Source organism: Dermacentor albipictus, chromosome 10, assembly GCF_038994185.2.
Source record: "Dermacentor albipictus isolate Rhodes 1998 colony chromosome 10, USDA_Dalb.pri_finalv2, whole genome shotgun sequence".
Lineage (NCBI taxonomy): Eukaryota > Metazoa > Arthropoda > Arachnida > Ixodida > Ixodidae > Dermacentor > Dermacentor albipictus.
The window spans coordinates 47,051,732-47,072,368 of NC_091830.1; the positions used below are offsets into that span (position 1 = coordinate 47,051,732).

General features: G+C 48.5%; 1 protein-coding gene and 2 long non-coding RNA genes across 5 annotated transcripts; all 3 read left to right on the plus strand.

The window, feature by feature from the left end:
* The first annotated feature begins 669 nt into the window (after window positions 1-669).
* LOC139050275 (uncharacterized) lies at window positions 670-2,138 on the plus strand. Of its 3 annotated transcripts, none has more exons than XR_011508827.1 (3): window positions 670-685; window positions 903-1,046; window positions 1,134-2,138. It is a non-coding gene; the product is annotated as an uncharacterized lncRNA (long non-coding RNA). The 3 variants fall into 3 exon arrangements; XR_011508826.1 differs by lacking the exon at window positions 670-685 and adding an exon at window positions 707-722; XR_011508825.1 differs by lacking the exon at window positions 670-685 and having other exon boundaries at window positions 730-1,046.
* A 6,598-nt stretch (window positions 2,139-8,736) lies between these two features.
* On the plus strand, window positions 8,737-10,274 carry LOC139051087 (uncharacterized). Its single transcript, XR_011509222.1, has 2 exons — window positions 8,737-9,041; window positions 9,124-10,274. It is a non-coding gene; the product is annotated as an uncharacterized lncRNA (long non-coding RNA).
* Window positions 10,275-18,760: 8,486 nt separating this feature from the next.
* LOC139050311 (uncharacterized) lies at window positions 18,761-19,476 on the plus strand. Its single transcript, XM_070526544.1, has 2 exons — window positions 18,761-19,144; window positions 19,339-19,476. Exons 1-2 carry the CDS (start codon window positions 18,761-18,763, stop codon window positions 19,474-19,476), a joined length of 522 nt encoding a protein of 173 aa, XP_070382645.1.
* Window positions 19,477-20,637: the final 1,161 nt, after the last annotated feature.

Genomic DNA, 20,637 nt, shown 5'->3' on the forward strand with positions numbered 1-20,637 from the left:
ACCAGCTCCGCCCCCCTTTCATCCCCCCAGCGCTAGCAGCGACCGACTGATACCGCTTTCGTGAGTCCGCTACCGCACTCACGAAAGACGTCGTGCACTTCCTGCAACTCGCATTAACCGTCCATCGATCCACACCGATGTTAGTAGTGGGGGACTTTAATGTTGACATAAAGACAAACAGCAATTTCCTAACACTTATGCGGGAGAACATCTCGTTCCTCTCGCTCGTAACGCGTCCCACGGCTGTGACAACCTCGCGAGGCACTTGCATAGATCTCGTCTTTGAGAATCAAGCATTGGTGTACCAAGTCGAACATATATCAGTCTATTTCTCCGACCACAAAGCTTCCTTCATGACTGTCAAGAACTGTTAGTGGAGTCTTTGTTAAAGGAATACGTGTGAAAAATAAAAAAAAAATTCTGTGATAGCGCATACATGTGTTGCTCGATTTCTTTGCCTCAATCTATCGAAAAGGTGAAACAGCTTATTTGCTGCGCTCAAATTTCGCATTAGGAAGTAACGTAATCGGCGGTAATTTTTTTTTGCTTGAACGTATCTGTTATCATTTAGAACCGGAAAAAAGCTCACGGCTACACAGACCAATTCTTTCTTTTCCGCGAGTTGCAAGATGACGCATATCAGGAAATTGCAAGGCTTCAACTATCATGCGCGAATGCTGCCGTGGTGCGTAAATGTGTTTTTCAAGAACTGGTGATTCCCAGTAAGTTTCGAACAGCATTTTCACTACCTTCGGATTGATAATCAAATGTTAGCTACATCTTGTAGAAAGCCCAATTTTAGGGATGTTCACGCATGGGCCATTCGATGGCAGTGTATAGATAGCACTTAAGCTTTTTTTTAACCGTAATACTTCCTCGCGTACCTCATTTTTCTCGGGCAGATGTAGTGTCGAGCCCACGACAGCGCAGGCACACACCGGCTTTCGAATGAGCTTGTAACAGGTCCATTTCCGAGGAACACGACAGCCACCCCCAGTTAGGTGCTGCCGCAACAGCTAGAAGCGCTGTCCTGCAAGGGCCTTCCGGTAAGTAACATACTTTATATGCAGTAAATTCATGCCGAAAACGAGTTATTTTCCCGCTAAAACCATTTCCCTGTGTTTTCTTCGCAGTGGGAAGGACGTGTCCGGCTCGCTCCCCGCCTCCTCTTCTTTTTTTTTACCTGAACCAAGAAGGTGTGGCCCACTGTTGTGCTCGGGCACTGCAGCAGCCCCCATTGAACATTTGTACCGAGGCCGCCTTCTTCCCCTCTCGTAGCCTTCACCATGACTTCCAAAGAGATAGAAACGCTCTGCTGCCTCCTTCACGGCGTTAAGGCGGAGGATCTAGCATGTTTGGATGGTATGGGTCTCTCGTGGCTTCCGCAATTAAGGAGACAAAGTGTTCCCCACGCCGCTGGCATTATACACCGCTGCCTTCAAGCCTTAGCCGACCCGCAGAAGCGCCTCCAGTACGTCGCCATGCTCACCTCTTGGCTCATACCCCGAGGCATGTTCCGTCCGTGGACACTGTACCGACTCCAGCGGCAAGTCAGTATGCGTGATGCTTTAGAATTTTTTGTGGCGTTGGAGGAAAAGCTGCAGCGTAACTACGGTGGGATAGAATGCGGTTACACTACCAGAGATGATTTCGTGGGTCTCAGTGTTTTCGCGAGAACGAATGGCCGTCAGGAAGAACACGACGTGATGTGCTTTTGCAGATGGAGTGGGCTTCCTTTTGTGGCTGTCTATGCCCAGGGAATTTTACATCATCGTGTAGCCCTCTCGAGCGCCCTTACCTTTCTCCTTGGTGATCTTGAGCAGTGCCTGTTTGGGTTTTATGGCGACTTGGACTCCGCGTTCGCAGCAGCCAACAGTAGCTATTCACCCTGAGAAAATCTCAAATGCTAACTGTGTAAGCTTGGCGAGGTGTGCATTCAGTGCCATAGGAAGTGCAGGACCAGGCAAAGGCCAGGAATCGTGGCATTTATTGATTCAAACTTTTATTGCGCCAGGTTTATTTTTGAGTGAGTAGATAAACGGGAACGTGCTTGCTATTTTAGATCGCCCCAGTACCAACATTATTGATTGTCAGGGGCGTTTAATTGTCCGATCATTCCTTGAGCTGAGTGATGTGTGCACTAAACAACCTTGGTATCAGGTGGGAAAAAGGCTAGCCTTTAGTTTTACTGCTGCCCTTGGCAGTATCCAAGGGAAATGTCCGATGTTGTTCGTATGAAATTTGACAAAGACATTAGTTTCTCTTGAGAAATCTCGAGATATGTTCTGCTTGCAAAAATAAAAATTTGAAATATACCAAGAACGTGCGTACTTTTTCGCCTATCTCTGGAATAACTTTCCCTCGTGTGAGTGAATTCCTGGCTTAACAACGAAATGTTGAGTTTGAAATATACATTACAAGCTACACTGTACGCGTGGTACAGCGGGCTGTCAAGTCTTGATCAGAAATAGTGCAGCAAAAAAATATATTTTTATTCGACGCTAAAACGCATAGCTGTCTGTGAGCACTGACACGGGACAGTATGAATTTGCACGCACAGCAACGGCTTCCTCGTGTTGACAAAATAATCGTGAAGGCCATGCTTTTCAGAGTGATGCCGGGTTCGCTCTGTCCAGATACGGAAACTCGGAACGCAAAGCGTACCAGTAGCTATTGCAAGAAGCATCACGCAGTGCCACTAAGATCTATAGACAATGAGCAAAACGAGAACAAAGTAAAAGCGGAAACCAAATGTTTCGACAAGTGGACTCGTCTTTTTGAAGGCAAGTCCACTCTTCAAAACGTTGGCTCCCGCTTTTGCCTTCTCGCTTTGCTAGTCTTGAATTTCCATTGCCTGCCTTCCCCGTGTTTTTAATAAGTTCCCTGGATAACAAGTTTTCAAGGTAGCGCCACTTCTTTCTGTTCCAACCTCCTCTCTTTCATGCTACAATATCGCCCCCAAGAAAGTTCAAAACTAGTCAGGCCGTACAGAAAAATAGGAACCATTGTTATGTATAGTTCCACAGCCAATATCAGTACTTCATTCATAATAAAACATAATTAGTACACACCTAGTAGGCTTTCGTTTACACTTTAGTACAGAGTATATTATACAACCAAGCGTAATCTGTGCTGTCTGTTTACATTGTGCAGGTTGTAGTTCATACTACTAGCCATGGCGCTTCGCATGCCCCTCGCATGCTCTCGCTTCGAATTCAGGCTCGTTATTTGCTCTCCACACCAGCGGCAACAAATACAAGATGAAATCGGCCATCGCTTAGCGTCAGCTCATGTAGCGGGCATCACATCACGTATGTTTTATTGCGAAAGCAATACTGCTCGCACTATCGGCCCATCGGTGGTCGTGGCGCCTCCTTACACAGCTGCGCGTGACGTGACCATGTGACGTCACGCCAGACCGAGAGACGGGGCCCAGCTTGCGGCATCGATGGTGAAGGCGAAGCCTTGCGCGCCGCTGCTGCGGCGCTACCGAGAGAGGGCGCTCGATGGTGTGACGTCACGCCAGACCGAGAGACGGGGCTCCAGCTCGCGGCATCGATGGTGGAGGCGAAGCCTTGCGCGCCGCTGCTGCGGCGCCACTGAGAGAGGGCGCTCACTGGTGTGACGTCACGCTAGGAGGATAAATGGGGCTACAGCTCGGCTCCTCACAGTGGTCGGCGCGCTGCCTTGCGCTATGTCGGAAGATGTATAGCCATAAGTTTAACAAAGGGCAACCATGTCCACACCATCAGCCGAACCAAGGCGCAACCAAGGGTATTGCTTTCGCAATCTTCCAGGCTTAACCAAGCTAAGCCTTTAGCCAATTTTTTTTCTTGTTATTGAGATCAGCTCTCTGCTTTGATACTGTTAGGCCTACACAGACGGCGCCGAGAAATGAAGGGGGTTTCATTTTAAGCTAGAAGATGGCCCCACATCCTTTGCGTTGACGATGCGGAACGCTTCAAAAACCTAATTGTTCATAAGATTACTGTTTTCAACTCCTTTCTTGCACGGCACGCAATGAGGATGACGAACAGACGCTAATTGGACGCCGAGCAAATGACGCGGTGTGGGTGAGCATGTTCAGAAGTATTTTTCTGTTGGCTATGCAAACCTCAAGGAACTGCCATCAAAAATTGCACTGGAAAACGAACGAAGCGCCAGCATTCAAATTAACGCGGTCTATATTTACGGTGCCGGAATATTTGTTGTTCAGACGTGTCACCGATGCTGGCGTCTGGCTGCGTTTTCGCACCGATTTCCTGGTCATACAGCTCTTCTGGGGCTCCGACGCGCGCGGCATTTAGCTCGTAAAAGAAAAGAGCTTGCATTCGTGGAGGATAGTCTGCCTCTCAAGCGGCGTTTAGAAGAACAAAGGTTGCGAGGTTTGGGAACGCAGGTGCTCGCACAAGGTGAATATATGTTTGGTGCATTCTTGCGCTACGACGGGTGGCGCGGACACTTAAGCCCCAACTAGACGTACGCGCTGGAACGCGGCCGCATGCGCAGCACCGCGTCTGAACGCGTACGGCGTCAGGTGCGGAGGCTGCCTCGCATGACGACGCGCATGGGCGTGAAGACCTTGCACTGCCAGGAGTCTTGCGCCCGCGCCGGAAGCTACCGCTCGCGTCACCTGCCCATCGCGCCTCACGTGACCACGCCGAACCAACGTGACTTCCGGAACGATTCATCGCGCGGCGCGCACGCAAGCACGGGCAAACTGCGTGCTTTGTGTTCTGAGTTCAACGCGGATTTCGCTCTTTTATGATGGCAGCCGCTGAAGCCTTCAGCCGTAACGGGTGCATTAGTAACGAAATGTTCATCGCCCGAAGTTCGGGACCTGACAAAGCAAGTAGCACGCGTAAGGCACAGAGCATGCGAGTGACGCTATGCCGACGGTGCTACAGGTATCGCCGTGTTAACAATACTCGGTATTAAGTCGCAGTTGAGCTGACTGAAACATTAGCAGCCCTGCAATATCTTTTTTGAATATAAAAACTAATTTTAAGTTAACATTTATTGTGCTTTATTGAGATTTTAGCACATTGCTTAGCGTGATCGTTAAGCGAAGCTCGGATTGCTTTGAACACAGGCACCTCGCAACATTGCACCACCACAGCACAGCGCCCGGCGACGCGCGCGGCAACTCGTGCATCGTTTGGGTGCGCGCCCTCTTCTACCTCCGGGCGCGACGCGAGGTCGAGTGAGCGCGGCGCGTGTGGACGCGTTCCAACGCGTACGTCTGGTTGAGGCTTTACGTCGTTATCTGCGTCTGTCGCAGGCAACAATAGGCGGACGAAAACATTTTGATGTATTCGTCTTCCTCATTGTCCGAGGCTCCAGTAACTGTGAAAGAGTTTCAGTTAGAAGTGTGCGTTGTGTGCTCAGAGACTTTTAACAGCGAAGCTGTATACCTTACCGTGCAAGGAAATTTTCGTGTCATTGGCGTGTTAAGCAAAAAAACTCCCTTACATGGGCCGATCCCGAAGATAGCGCAATGCCGGGCTGTCACGCGGTGGAGGTGAGATGCCTAGTAGAATTGAGAGGGCGCTGTTTGCCCTGCGAACCGGCCTGGAGGTGAGATTGCGTGGCGAATGGACGTCCTTGTCGGGCCTCCGTGGCGGCGATGAAATCATAAGTTTTTGTGCATGCTTTGAGCTTGATTCTGCTTTTGATTTGGTGATTTTTCTTGCCTTTAGGTAAATAGTGATTGGGTGGTTTTATTCATTCTTTTTTGTCGCTCCGTCGGTCCGTCCGTCCGTCCATCCATCCATCCGTCCGTCCGTCCGTCCATCCGTCCATCCATCCACCGGCAGTTGCTTGGAGAGCGACGGCGTCGCACCAAGGCCTATTGTCCCCGCGTATTGGCAGCACCCTCCTGGGAGCTTCAGTACGAACCTATAGCTTGCTATCAGCTTCAGTGCTTGAACTTTCAGGCGGAACTGCCAATTTTATCTACAAGGCTACCCCACTCTTGCGGGAAGCAAATCGTCATTATATTTGCTAATATTTTTTCATCGGTAGTTGGCTTGGCGTTTTCTGCCTGCAAATATTTTCCCTTCTAGATGGGTTGCCATCAAGCTTCTAATTTCAACAATGGTCGTTAGGACAGTTGCAACTATAGGATGAACTTCAGTCAGTAAAACCAAAGTTAGGCCTCGTTTCTATTTCCCTGCCCACATGGATTGCATATCCGGTTCGAAACATCAGAGCACAAAGTGTCTCCATACGGAGAGATACTTTTGAAGTTTTACAGAATATATAAAAAAATGCCTGTGATCAATAGCATAATTCGCCTAATTGAGCCGGATTATTCAAAAAAGCATGTATTAAATGCTGGAGAAAGCGGAACAAATATTCAACAAATGACAAACAACCACGAATTAATTTAATTGCGTCACGGCACAAACCGAATCAGTGAGACATTGTGAATAAAACCGCGGCAGACACAGGACTGAGGTTGCAAGAGAACGGACAGTTGTAAGTACCGCCCTGTGTTATCGTCTCCCTCCGTCCTGTGTGTTGGGCTGCTGAGCACGAGGTCGCGGGATCGAATCCCGGCCACGGCGGCCGCATTTCGATGGGGGCGAAATGCGAAAACACCCGTGTGCTTAGATTTAGGTGCACGTTAAAGAACCCCAGGTGGTCAAAATTTCCGGAGTCCTCCACTACGGCGTGCCTCATAATCAGAAAGTGGTTTTGGCACGTAAAACCCCAAATATTATTATTTATATTATCCGTCCTGTGTGTATAGCGGTTTCGTTCACAATAAATACACGGGCGTTCCCGTTACGTTCGTGCTTGAATGCATAGTAACGCGTCTTGTTAGAAAAGGGAGTGGAAGAACAGTTCATATTCACGGCGAGTTTGTCGACGCGTATCTCGAAACCCGTTTCCATTGCCCTAATTTGTTCTTAATTAGCCCACCCTGCAATCTCGCAATCTCACCGGCTACTATTCGTAAACTGATATATGTGGCATAATTTATTGAAGAATGTAATTAGCGAACCTTCGTCAATTGGTTAATTATGTGCTCCGATGCCTCGCACAGGTAATGTCCGCCCTCTCTTTTATCTCCGCAACCGGCGAGCGTCATTGACGGCAGCGCCGCGATAGCGGTGCGGGGCTGCTCCGGCCACGGTCGCTGCGGCTTCGTAACTTTTAACGCGATAGCGTTAAGGAGCTCGTGTCGCAGAAAAGCCGGTGTCGTCGGCGTCGGTGTCGGCGTCAGTGTCGGCGTCGGCGTTTGCGGCGTTGACCGTGAGCGATAAATCACGGCAGGCGCTTCATAAATAAAAAGCAACTTCCAAGATTGGCCCGGTGGGAATCGAACCAGGGTCTCCGGAGTGTGAGACGGAGACGCTACCACTCAGCCACGAGTTCGATGCTTCCAAGCGGTGCAAACGCGCCTCTAGTGAATGCGGTGTTGCCTTCGAAACGAGCCGTGGAAAGTTATACTGCGGTGTATATCGGTAATTATGAACATGTAACGTACAGAAGTAACAATTACACGAGTTGCGAAGTGCGTTTTCGCTGCATTTCTTCTGCGCTTTCCGCACACGCAGAGCCATCTTGCGGCAAACACAGAAGACCCCCTCCTCTCAATGTACGGCGCTGCCCCGACAGGAGGCGCGCCGCGCGCGCATTGGGACCACTGCCAGGCGCGTCGCGGGACTCCCTCTCCCCTGACGACGCTTCGCCGTGCTCCCGGTTTAGATTACTATCTATCTCTCTGCCCGTGCCGATCACGACGTTTGGCTGGCGTAGATCGTTTCCCCTCCGAGACACCGAGTTCTTTGGTTCGTTCCGTTCGCTCAGGCGCACGTTTCGTTGCCGCGCCGAACGCTGCGTTGCTCGACGCTCACCGCGTGATAGGTGGGCGCTAAGTCCGATGCGGGGCGCATCGTAAGTGATCGCTGTGCCGTAGCGCACTGTCTTATACCCCTTGGCGGGTCGACGGGAACGCTATCGCGTCCCACTCTTGAAGGCGAAGCTTAAGCGTCCTCCAATTTTTTACCAAGACTGGACGTACATTATGCTCGAGCTCCTCCGACGTGAGATAGGAAACGTTTGTGCCGCTCCGAAGGTAGTCAATTGGGCTGGCTCGCTCTGGCGTGACATTAAGCTGTAAAGGAGGAACTTTTTGCCAGCGTATTCAGTTCAATTTAATTTCCTTGAAGACCCTTCTTCAAGGGGTATTACATAACTTGCTTTTCTCACGTCTTCTTTCTGCTTTTATGCAATTGGGAAAATGCAGCTTTCTTGTACAACTTTACTGTATACATGTGCTTATGTTGTAGTATCAACTGTACCCACCCGTTATGTGGTGCCCCTAGCCAGCGTATAAAGCAACAGCTTCGGTGCGCGTGCGAGTTTATACCGCACAGTTTTGGCGCCCTTGTTTAAAAAATTGTGGGGTTTAACATGCCAAAACGACTTTCTGATTATGAGGCACGCCGTAGTGGAGGACTCCGGAAATTTCGACCACCTGGTGATCTTTAACGTGCACCTTAATCGAAGTACACGGGTGTTTTCGCATTTCGCCCCCATTGAAACGCGGCCGCTGTGGCCGGGATTTGATCCCGTGACCTCGTGCTCAGCAGCACAACACCATAGCCACTGAGCAACCACGGCGGGTGCCTTTGTTTGAAGCGAGTGCAACATCTCGACGATCACGTGCTACTGCTTGCGTTAGCTTTCACGTCACAGCTTGGCAGCTCATAATCAGTTCCAACATTAGCTTCGATGCAGCCGCACGGAGATGCAAAAGTGCGCCGTCAATTTCACGTAGCGCCTTTTTTGGAGGGTGTTCGCACATGCGCTACGTGATGGTGCTGAATTGTGTTTTCCCGCAACCGTCAGCTTCATTCGGGACTCCGCTTCTGTCCGCCAAGCATAAATCCCAGGACAGTCTCGGCTTAACCGATTTTCAACGCGTGCCTTCTCCGAGGTAAAGCGGCCTATCTCCGAGGCACGTAAGAGTGGCCGACGACAAGGTGTTGTGCCAACAACTCGAAGCACTATCTTGAGAGAGGATTCCCGTAAGTACCAACTTCACTTCTGAACGCCGAACAAGTATTCACCGGCCGCAAGAAACTGTTTTCTCTGTTTCGTTCACGCCAGGACAAGATGCAAACAGCCCTATACGTATCGCAAGCAAGAAACCTGCCAGGTGTCGACTGCTAATATCGCGGCAACTACGGACGAACAGCCTCACATAAGACAGTTCTCGAAGCATTTCCTAATTTCTGCGATGACACATAAAGATATAGAAACGCTATCCTGCTTGTTGCGCAAGGTTCGAAGGGAATCACTTGTGTGTCTGGACGACCTGGCGCAGTCGTGGCTTCCGCCAGTGAAGAACCTGAGCAAGGCCTACGCCATCAGCGCCATCCGAAGCACCCTTAGTGCCCTCTCCAGCCCACGGGAACGACTGAAGTGCGTGGCCATGATGTACTCTTGGCTTGCACCTTTGGGCGTCTTGAACGCTTGGATACTCTATCGCGTGAACGACCCCGCGCAAGTGAACAACCCTTTGACTGTTCTTGCGGAGCTGTCGAGCAACTTGCTGCCTGATCACATCGCGGACACGTACGGGTGTGCCGACAATGGTTGTTCTGTCTGTTTGAGCGTTCTCACGACAGAAGATGGGTTCTGGACGCTCGAACACAGGCTAGTGTGCTTTTGCATGTGGCATGGGCTCCCATTTTTGGCCGTGCATGCTCCTGGCGCGATAATCCATAAAGCGTTCTTCAGGGCCGCCCTCGCGGTGGTTCTCGTGGATCCCCAAAAGTGTGTGCATGGCTATTACGCGGAGGTGGAGTCAGCACATGCAGCGGCTTTGAAAACTTTATCAACCTAAGAACGGGTTCTATTATAACATTGAACTTGCATGCTTCAGGAGAAGCGTGCTAAGTGGCGATAGGTACGCACTTCAGCCAAGGCAATTTTGTAGGCGACGTTCATTTGCAATGCATGTGATAGCGGGTTATGTGGTAGTTCGTTTTGCCAGAGCCAGAATGAACATTGACAAAATAGTGGGCTGGTTCAGACGTACATGTACCATTGGCGTGTACTAGTGATTTCATTGTGCAGTAGAAATTTCATTAGTGGATACACTTTTCATAGGTGGTGAGAGGAATGCGCTTTGTATCAGATTATTTGGCTGTGCTCATGACAAATGCCTGATACGGCTGTCTGTATATTTGACGAGGAGATCGTTTGATCGAGATATCTATGAATGTTATTTTGCAAATAAACATTCCGTATGTAAATCTTCTGTTTTTGTACAATGCGTACAAAATTGCCCAAGGCGCAAAATAATTGTAGCTACAAATGCTCAAACTCTTTATGTTCTAAAGGCTTTTTCTTCCGAAGTGCTTGGACATAAATCTTAAGGTTGCACTAAATTTGCAGTTTCATTAATTACACTTTCATACACCTTCACCTAAAGAATGCCCGGGCAGACATAGCACGACGTTGTCGTTGGGATTGTCAAAAACCGCGCATGCGTTCATACACGGTGACCTAAATTAGTGAAACAAATACTCGCACTTTGTTTTCGGCTGTGTCAATCTTCATCGTAGGTGTCGGTGTAATTGAGTCGCCTAGCAAGACACTACTTTTAGGCTTCTAATTCGCTTTTTTATTCCTGAACACGAGCCTACGTTCCAATCGAACTTTTCATATTTTCTCGAACAGTGCAACTCGTATAAGTGAAACAGATCCTATCGGTTACTAGAAAAAATATTGGAGATAAACTTGTAGAATGCCAAATGACCTCGGGCTCGTACGTCGAGTAGGACACCTGAATCGGCTGCTAGGCATACTAAGAAAGCTCGTTGCGAATCATGCGCAAAGGTAACTGAATTGTTGTAGGAAGCGTATTATTTCGTAACTGAATGCATGGCTACAGTGTGGCGTTTCGAGCGGGCCAAGGAACCTCCGGCAAAATCACATGCGTCATATCGTTGCGCCAGGATTGCCAATAATTCCCTCCCCCCCCCCCCCCCTCCCTCACCGTGTAGTTCGGCGCGTTGAGCGTGACCTTGCAAACATCGAAGCGACAGGCTGGCACCACTGCGCATGCGCACTATTGTGCGGTGGGCGAACCCTTTTTCGTTTTCGCACAGGCGCGAACTCGGACCACATTCTTCAGTGCCTTGACTATAGCCGGGCAAGCTGCCGGTCGCCAAGCTAGCGTGCAACGCATTCTTGCTACCAGCTCTGTCATGATAGAGGGCAGTGCTCAGCGATTGAGACGGGATACTCAGACAGGATGCTGGCCGATGATCACTAGGGGATCGCTGAGGAGGCCGAATGCAGTTACGATGCATCAAAGAGATTCTCGCTTTCATGGGACACCAAAATGCATCGTCTCAGTGTCGCCAGCGCCCACCGGTGGCTCAAAAATGTATCAGCCGCTATGTTGTCCGAGTATAGCGTTTCAATCGCTGAGCGCTGTACGGGTTCTGTTCCCACGCCCGAACACCGCCGATCATACTGGCTCCGCCATAGCATCTCATAAAACAAGACACTGTAGCGCCATTGTCAATGGGAGCTTGAAGCAGTTTGGTTCAACCAGCACAGGAATGATAGCACATACATTTCCCTAAACTTCAGGCTCCTGACTTTAGAGGGACACAAAAGGCAAATACTAAGTCGACGTGGACTGTTTAAATACCTTTCCCGAAACCTCGCAACGCTTGTTTCGGGCGAAGAAAAGACTTTGTTTACGAGAAAATTGTATTTGAAGGGTCTGAATAACTTTTCCGAAATTCAAATCTTCCGCCACCCATCCCGGAAAGTGCTAACATTGCATACGCCATTACAGCCCTCTGCTGCTGTCGGGGAGTAAAACGGCGCCTGACAGACGCCAGCACTGAGCCAAGCCAGAGCGGCGGATTCACCTCTGTAGATAGCTGCTTTTTGGTCAAGTGGCGTAGACCGTTCGGGCATGCCGCGACATGACATGGAAGTTGAAATCTCTGTTCCTTGCAGTTTGTGCAACTTTTGAGCGAGGCAGCAAAAGCACTGCAGCGCTACGCGAGCAGGAAAGTACTCAAACGCGAAAGCGTGGGCGGCGCAGACTCGAGTGAAAATGAAACCTTTGACCGCACGCGACCTTGTCAACGGTAATTTCAATAAGTTCTGTTTTCCAAATATGAAATGGAACTGGACAATTGGCATTTTATTTCATCTTAAAGTACAATATGAGGATGTTTTTTGCAACGAGTGGCTGAGTACTAGCGACGGAATTTAACTGAGTGCTTTCGTCATCGGACAAGTGCTTGAATGTCCCGGGGACTCTGTAATCATGTCCTGCATTTACCTCGATTTCTCGGTTATGAAGGCTCTGTTCGTAATAACATTTATGCCTTAGAGATTCTCGAGCACTAATCTTTCACTTTAGCTTTACTTAGTATTTGCCTTTAGTGTCCACTTATGCGACTTCTTGACTTATCAATCTCATCCTGTTCGAGAAAGTACTGCGTCATAAATAATTAAGAAGAAACAATGAAATTGACTGACGGAAGGCAGGATTCAAACACCAGACCTCTAGCACAGAAGCAAAATATTGCGATCATTACACCACCTACGCACAGACAACCGGAACCGCTGCAATCAGCGGCAATTATGTGTGTTCACAGATTCTTATTGCCTCCCACATTTAAGAAAGCATAGGTTGCTTGGACATTTTGGTGAAGGAAAGCAGGAAAAGCGTAACGAAGCCAGAAGAACGTCGGAAACCACACGCACGAAGATCAGACAAAGCCGTGCACTAGCCCTCATTCCCATGGTAGCTAAAACATCGCAGCGGCAGGGTTCCCTCCCTGCCGCTTATTGTTAGAATAATAAGAATTATTGTTGGATGGCGCGCCCATTGAGATTGTAACCAAATACAAAGTATTGGTCGTGACGCTGTCAGAAGATATGAACTGGACATATCACATTGAACAAATTATGAAATCATTGTCATCTGCCGCAGGTGCATTGTCCCGTTGCCGTCATTTTTTTCCGGAGAAAGTAAAGTTGTACATATATTATGCCCTGTTTCAATCGCATCTGAATTATTGTGAGCTTGTATGGGCTACCACCCCGAAACGTAATCTTCATGCACTTCTTCAACTTCGAAAACGAGCACTTCGACATATAGCGAATGTACCTTATTTCCATTCTACTGCGCAAATTTTTGAAAGGTATAACATAATACAAGTAACTAACATTTACGAATACAGGCTACTGTATTCTTTTTGCTTCGGCTCCGAAAAGTTTCAAATAGTTTTAAAAAATACATCACGACTTGAATATGACAGAAGTGATGCGCGTACCCGCAGCAAGGACAGGTGGTTAGTACCGTACAGGCGTACAAATTACCTCATGCAGTTGCTAAGACACACGCTACCTTCACTGTTAAATAAATTTGGGAAAGAAATTATGACAAATACCTTGACTCGAAAACAGCTTAGAGCATATTTTTGTAAAGAAATTTTTGAAATGCGATCTTTGTAACTATTGTAAATGTAACTTATTGTATTTGCATACAATACATTGTATTGTATTTGTATATTGTATTTGTATTTTACTGCTGCCATGTGAGGGCCTTCAGGCACATTCAAGCTGTATGTCGCAGCTTTTCGCCTGGAGGACCCCCAACAAGTTCGTTGGAAATAAAACATTTGATTGATTGATTGATTGATTGATTGATTGATTGATTGATTGATTGATAGTAATTATTGTAGGGAAGTCTGTGGGCTCTGCGGTGAAGCTAGACTGTACGGCTACCACTTTTGACCGGCGTAACCTATGCGCGCCGCTCGCAGCGCATGATCATTTTACGGTAGGCTGTCTACGCTTTTAGGTAAACTTGTCTTCTGAGGTGCCCAGCGCAGGACAACCGCACTGAGAAGTACAGCTGCGTTGCGTGTAGCTGTGTACTCTTGTAAGCTTGGTTCCTGTTCGGTTTCCTTCGGTGTCCTCGCCATGGTCTCCAGCTACTTATCTCATATTGAATCGCTACCAAGTAATCCGGTTGTCGATTATTCGCTCACTGATACTATAGGCTCGAAAAGAAAATGACATGTAAAGCATTCGGTAATGTGGATGCGGTAACGACTACGCACCGATGAGGCGCACGTACACAGCGTCGGTGAAGCCTTGTCGTCGTAGAGTCATTGTCATTTACGAAAGTGGAGTTTCGCGGTCACGCCGTAAGACGTCAGTGCGATCAGCCTACGCGAATGCCTCTGCCCCGATGCAACCTCAAGTCGCTTTATGGTATCGCTTATGGTACGTGTAACTAGGGCCTTGTTTTAATGATACTTGATGACGCGCAATATAAATTAAGCAGTGCCAGCGACACCCTGTAGTGAACTTTTAATTTGGGTCGTGAGCAGCGGCGCCAGCGCCGCCAGCGTCATTTTCAACGGAGTGCGGTGACCCAGTGTCCCTGGGTCTCCGCACCGGTACCGAAAAATGCTGACCCAGTGCTGGGTATCGGTAGTCGCCGAAACAGACCGCAGCAAACGACGTGAACGACGAAGCAACAATTCCATTTATCGCTGAAATTCCGCCTTGACGAAGTTTTCCTTACCGCAGCACTGTCGAAACATAAACAGCGCACTTTGACCAGCTTTGTACCTCCACGGGACGCGTTTCCCATGTGTGCTGCTGCGCAGTGTAACCCGATAGCGCTGCAAGACAACTGCACAAACATTTACTGAGTGTTTCCTCGAAATACAGGTGCATAGTGACGTTGTTGCATTTTAATTTGAACAATTTTGGCAATTGTAAGTGCACATCACATTGGTGGACAACGCCACCTGGTGTCACATGCACCTTCACAACAATAATTTGTTAATTGAATGGGGAAAATTTTTTATAACATTCTAGTGCTCGATACAGTTGTAAGTAAATGAAACCTAATTGTGGCTGAATCTATGGCATCCAATCGTACGTGGTTCATCAACAGTTACCATGTATTCAATAACTAGGCTTGCCCTGTGTTGTAAGGTAGAGTTGCTAGAGAAGGCAAGCTCATATATCTGGCCTACTCTGCATTTTAAAAACATGACAAAGTAAGAAAAAAAATTATTTCTTTGCAAAAAGCAGATGAGAAACCTGAGCACAGCGCTTTCACCAAAATATTTTGAAATGTGTTCGTAGAATAGTAAGTTTGGCTAGGCTAATGCCTCACCGATGCCATTAGCAGAGCTGGACAGGTGATCCTGAACAACGAGGTACTTCGAGTTCTGTCCACGGGTGAGCACAGTCACCAACGTCACTTTCACTACAGAGCGGTTCTACTCCTGCGCTACGACTCCAGACACATGGGGGGTCTGATCTCTTCCCCATCGTGATTACCCCCGTGCCCGGGAGGAGGATGAGGACCAGAACACAGCCCGTCACAGACTGGTTCTTTTTGAGGAAGTGCTGCAGCGAGGTGGTCGATGGATGTGACTTCCTGAGTGCCATCTCGGAGTGCGCTCAGGTGGCCACTGTCCAGTGCTCTGCTCAACCAGATGCCCCTGCTCCGTATCTCCACCTTCGTGCTCAACCTTCGTGCCTCCAGGTGCCGCACAGAGCGCAGAGCAATCCGGACAGGCAGTGAAGAGCACTGGACCAATTACAGACGTGTGGATGCCTGCTGCAGACGACAATCCCGGCTCAGGAGATGCCAGAGTGGGTGAGCCTGTGCTCCAGCATCGCGGACAGGTCGAGTGGCCTTCTGGCTTCGCAACTCCTCAGGTACATCGCCCTTAGAAGGACGAGCCGTCACCCTGTCCTCGTCGCAGCCATCTCGCCAGGAATCAGCGAGGAGGCCTTTACAGAACTCCTGGCGGACCGCTTTGCTCCTCCAGTTCCACGGACTCATAATGCAAAGAAGGAGTAAGGCGTGCAGACACGGGCACAAGAGCAGATACTGTGTTGCGCAACCCTGTGAGACGGTTGACATTCGAACCACCTTTACACCAATTGGAACAGGTTAGCCGAGCAGCATGCGGACTTCTTTTGGAGGTTGAAAGTTCCTGAGCTTCAACAAAGTAAGAGGAAACCGTTTTTCAATAATTCACCAACAAACAATGTTCAGGTTCTCGGAGACGCCAACTTAAGCGATACCCATTGCAAAATACTTGCTTTACATACTAAACCCTACTTTAAGCACAGCATAAAAGCCGTTGACGTTTTAAGCCTACCGAGCTGCATAACCAGGTTTGGCCCGGAAGAAGAACGCTCGTGCTTTATTTCAGAGTGCATTGCGAGCATCAAACAATCCGATATTCATATTAAAACGTCTGAACTTGTCCGACCGTTGGTTAGTTACTTTGTGGAGCATAAACTTAGACCAGTAATATCAAGCAAGGAAGGTTATTTCGTAATTACGCTAGGTGATATGTTTTCCGTAAAAGCGATGTCAGCTATAGAAAATAAATTTCAGCTGGTAAAACTCAAGCCTTCGGTCGTTAAGCAACGTGCGGTTGACCTCCTGTCAAGAAAATCTAGGTAGGATTGTCTCTAATGTCAAGGAAGCAATATCGCTCACCTTAGAACTGTTTTTCTCACTGAAGATCTATAAACAAGAGATTCCTTTTCCTGCGTGTCAGTGTCAGAGAAAAGAACATGGCAGATCGGTGTGGCTAGTTGCCTACAGAACTGTTTAGCTTCACTAATTTTTTCAGGTATCTTTAGCTTGCGTAATTTCCAGGCAATACTTCACTTTTTGACTAGGAAAAATCCATGTGATTGTACAGCTTTTAGTATGGATTCGAAACCGCCGTGGTTGCTGAGGGGCTATGGTGTTGGGCTGCTGAGCACGAGGTCGCGGGATCGAATCCCGGCCACGGCGGCCACATTTAGGTGCACGTTAAAGAACCCCAAGTGGTCAAAATTTCTGGAGTCCTCCACTACGGCGTGCCTCATAATCAGAAAGTGAATTTGGCATGCAAAACCCCATAACTTATTTTTTTAAAGTATGGATTAGAAGACTTGTATTACTTCTTGCTGCTTGACGGTTTGGTTAGCTCCGTAAATGAGTGCATCAAAAAACAAGTGCAAGAGTCGTTGTTTATAGATAGATGCGGTGTTTGCACGGGTGAGTTTCTAGAAACTCTTTCAATGTACTTAAGTCGACGCTGGTCTGGTGGAGAGATGGCATGTTTCTGCAGAAATCAGGTATATGTATTTGATCAAAGGTTGCCCCTATCTTTACTCTAGTGAGATTGACGGGCGCTCAGAGAATGCCTTGGGTGATTGTAATATTAAGGTATTTCAGTACGTTGAACATTACCTGATTTTCTGCAGTAAGGACAAAATTGATTCCGCTGCTACCTCAGTAAGTGAGGAACTTAAACTTTATGGAGGAGGAATAAAGTTTACCAAGGAATTTCACACAGAACGTAATTCAGTTTCTAATGTATCCTTGGTCTTCGAACAAAATCACGTGCGTTAGCAGTACAACCCTAGGTCTTCGAAGCCATTGTTAAACTTTCAATGGAAGCATTCCAAAGTAGTAAAAAACGGAATTGCCATGTTGTGCTTTAAGTCTTCTCTCACCAGATCGTGCACGCACAAAATGAACGCGAGCTTTAATGCAGAGGTCTGGCGCCTATTGGGAGCAGGGTATCCTAGCGTATCAGCGGCAGCTGTGGCTGAGCCTAAACAAGTCGATTTCAAGGGGGAGAGACTTGATTAGAGAAAGCAGTAATGGCAAGAAAAGAGTAGTTGCTTTTCCTAACATTCATGCAGTATTGCACAGGCTTTAAAGAGTGCCAAGACGATATGGTGTTTGTGTCGTTTTCACTGCTCCCCATAAGCTACGTAAGATATGCGCCGTCCAGTGAAAAAGGAGCAGGTGAAAGGCAAAAACAGGACAGATAATTGTCCAGTGAAGCACATCAAGAACAATTTTACTGACTGTCGTATGGGTGTAGTAATAAAGTTCCCTTCAGCTGTGGTCATTTGTGTGAAGGCATATGGGGCGGCGTATCAATCAGAAGCTAATGGAACATAAAAGCCAATAAACCGGTGGGTGGCCTTCTAATCTTTCCTTACATTGCCAAGAGTGCCATGATTGTAACTCTACGCCTAAGTTAGATGAATGCGCGATGTTGTACAGGCATAGGAATGAAGATACGCGTCATATGGTCGAGGCATGATATCAATAATGGTGGAAGTGCGTGCGTGAGTCAGCCTTCGATTACTTTTCATAAGAAAGAGATCCAATGCCTTAACAGTCACCTTTCACGTAGACCGGCACGTGTGCGCGATTGACACGTCGTGCTTGCTTTCCAGAGCATGCGTAGATGAGTTTTGTGTCTTCTTTATTTTTTGACCTCAGTGCTTCTTTCAGTTGATAGTCGGCGCTCGTGTTGTCCGCTTCTCTCCTCTTGTGTCTGTGTCTGCACGCCTTACCCTTTCTTAGCATTATGAATCCTTACCAACTAGTTCGAATTTCTGTCGTTCTAAGTTAAGCGGACTGCTGCCATCCTGCTGATCGGACTGCCCTCTGCCATCCCGTGCACCTGCCTTCACAGCCTGCACCCAGCATGCACAACAAGCCAGGTTGCCGCCATCTGCCAGGAGCTACTGCAACTGCACGAGCTTCAGCCAGCCCTGAGGCGAGCAAAACGCTGCAGCGCAATGGGAGCAGATGGAGTGGCGCCCCAGCTGCTCCGAAACCTGGCCACCAGTGAGCAGCAGCACCCTCTTGACCACTTCAACGACACCTGGCGGTCAGAGCAGGTGCCGGAGTCGTGACATCATGACATCCATCCTGAAGACCAGAAAGCCGGCTGGGGAATTGTCATCCTACCGGCCGGGCTCCCTCAACTCTGCTGCTTGCAAGGCGATGGATGCCCCTGCTTTGGTCCAACTGACTTGGGTGGCCCATGCCCACGGCTTCCTGGCTGACCAGCAGACGGGCTTCCGGCGTCGGCGGTACACAGCAGACTCCATCGCAGTCGTGGTGTCCACCCTGGAGGACGCCAAGGCCGGCGCAGACATCGTGCTGCTCCTGCTGATCGATGTACATGGAGCATCCGACAGCTTACCTCATGCAGTCGTACAGCAGGCCCCGGACTTTCTTGGTATGTGTGGCAACCTGCTGAAGTTCCTCGCATCGTTCCTGAGCAATCGCACCATCACGGTAGGTGTGGGACGATCAAAGAGAACCCTCCCTTCGGTTGCTGCAGGCGTGCCGCATGGGTCACTTGTGAGCCCCTTACTGTTGAAACTGACCTTGGCCCGACTGCCTGCTGCCCTGCCGATCGACCCTCACGTCGCCGTGTGGTCCCAGTCTATGCAGACGACATTACCTTGGAGATGTGAGGGCCACCACAGACCCTCCAGAGTGCACGTGAGGACCTACAGCTAGCCCTTGGCACTGCTGCTACCTACCTGTGCAGCATCGACCTGACCATCTCGGCGAGGAAGGCGAAAGCCATGCTGCTTCATCCCAGAGCAGTGGCCCAGCGCTGAGCTGTCCGGCTGTACCTGGAAAATATCCGGATTCCATGGAGCACGGCAGTCACCTACGGCAACTTGACAACCCCCTCCTCCCCCTTCGGACATTCCCTTTCGTCCATGTCGCTTTTTCAGAGCCCACCTCCTGAAACATTCTGTTCCGTGGGAAAATTCGCCAAAACGTTTTTTTGGTGGGGTGGGGGGGTTCAAGCCCTCCCCTGGCTACGACAACGGTTTATGGACATTCCAGGTTTAAATGCTCCTGAATGTTGTTCTTGTGAGTGTTCTGGATGCTTTCAACAGCAAGCTCTACAAAGTAAGTATCATAAAACTTCCGCAACCAGTGGCCTCATCAACGCACAAGGAAGCCTTAAGTGGCATGTGACATCAACTGCAATTTTGACTACGCTCTTTGAAGACATACCACTGGTAGAGTCCAATAAAAATTTCTAGATGAATGCTGATGGGTCTCTCAACAGGCGGGTCATTTATGTCAGCGCATGTAAAAGAAGCCTGATTATTGATTAAGTAGCCGAAAAAAGTACACGACATTCGTTGGCATTTTGCATTGGCTAAGTAATCACCTTATAGAAGGGAAGACCCGCTGGTACGGATATATCGCCAGTACCTTCGTGCTGTTTTCTCAGGTGCTCCGACCTACAAGCTGCACCCTCTTTTTTCTCATAGAACGAGCAGTTGTGCGCTTCCGGTAAGGGCTTCCGTTAAACCTTGCAAATATGTTGCATGTATAGAATCTACGTTTCTGACTCTGTCGCGCAAGTGCCGTCATTTAAGTGTACAGATGTTATTGAGAATTTACAAGTCACCGCAAAGACGTTCTAAAGGCACAATTTCTATGCTTTTCCCTGCCAGCGTTAGTTTTGAGCCGCACGTACTTGCTACATACATCCGATTCCCGGCAGCTCTTATTCTATCTATAAACAATTTGATGAACATTTTTCTCATAATGCACAACTACTGCATTGTATTTTTGTCGTCATTGCGATGTTGCACACGTGCAGAACCTCATAAACTAAACGCTGCAATGGTTTAGATAGCCTATATGCGGAGCTGCTTCTTTCATTTGCGTGTGTGTTTTTGGACCCGCCCATTGACCTGCTTTGCCTTGTGTAGGAAGGTGTAGGAGCTTCGAAATAAACCTGCCATGGTGGAGGT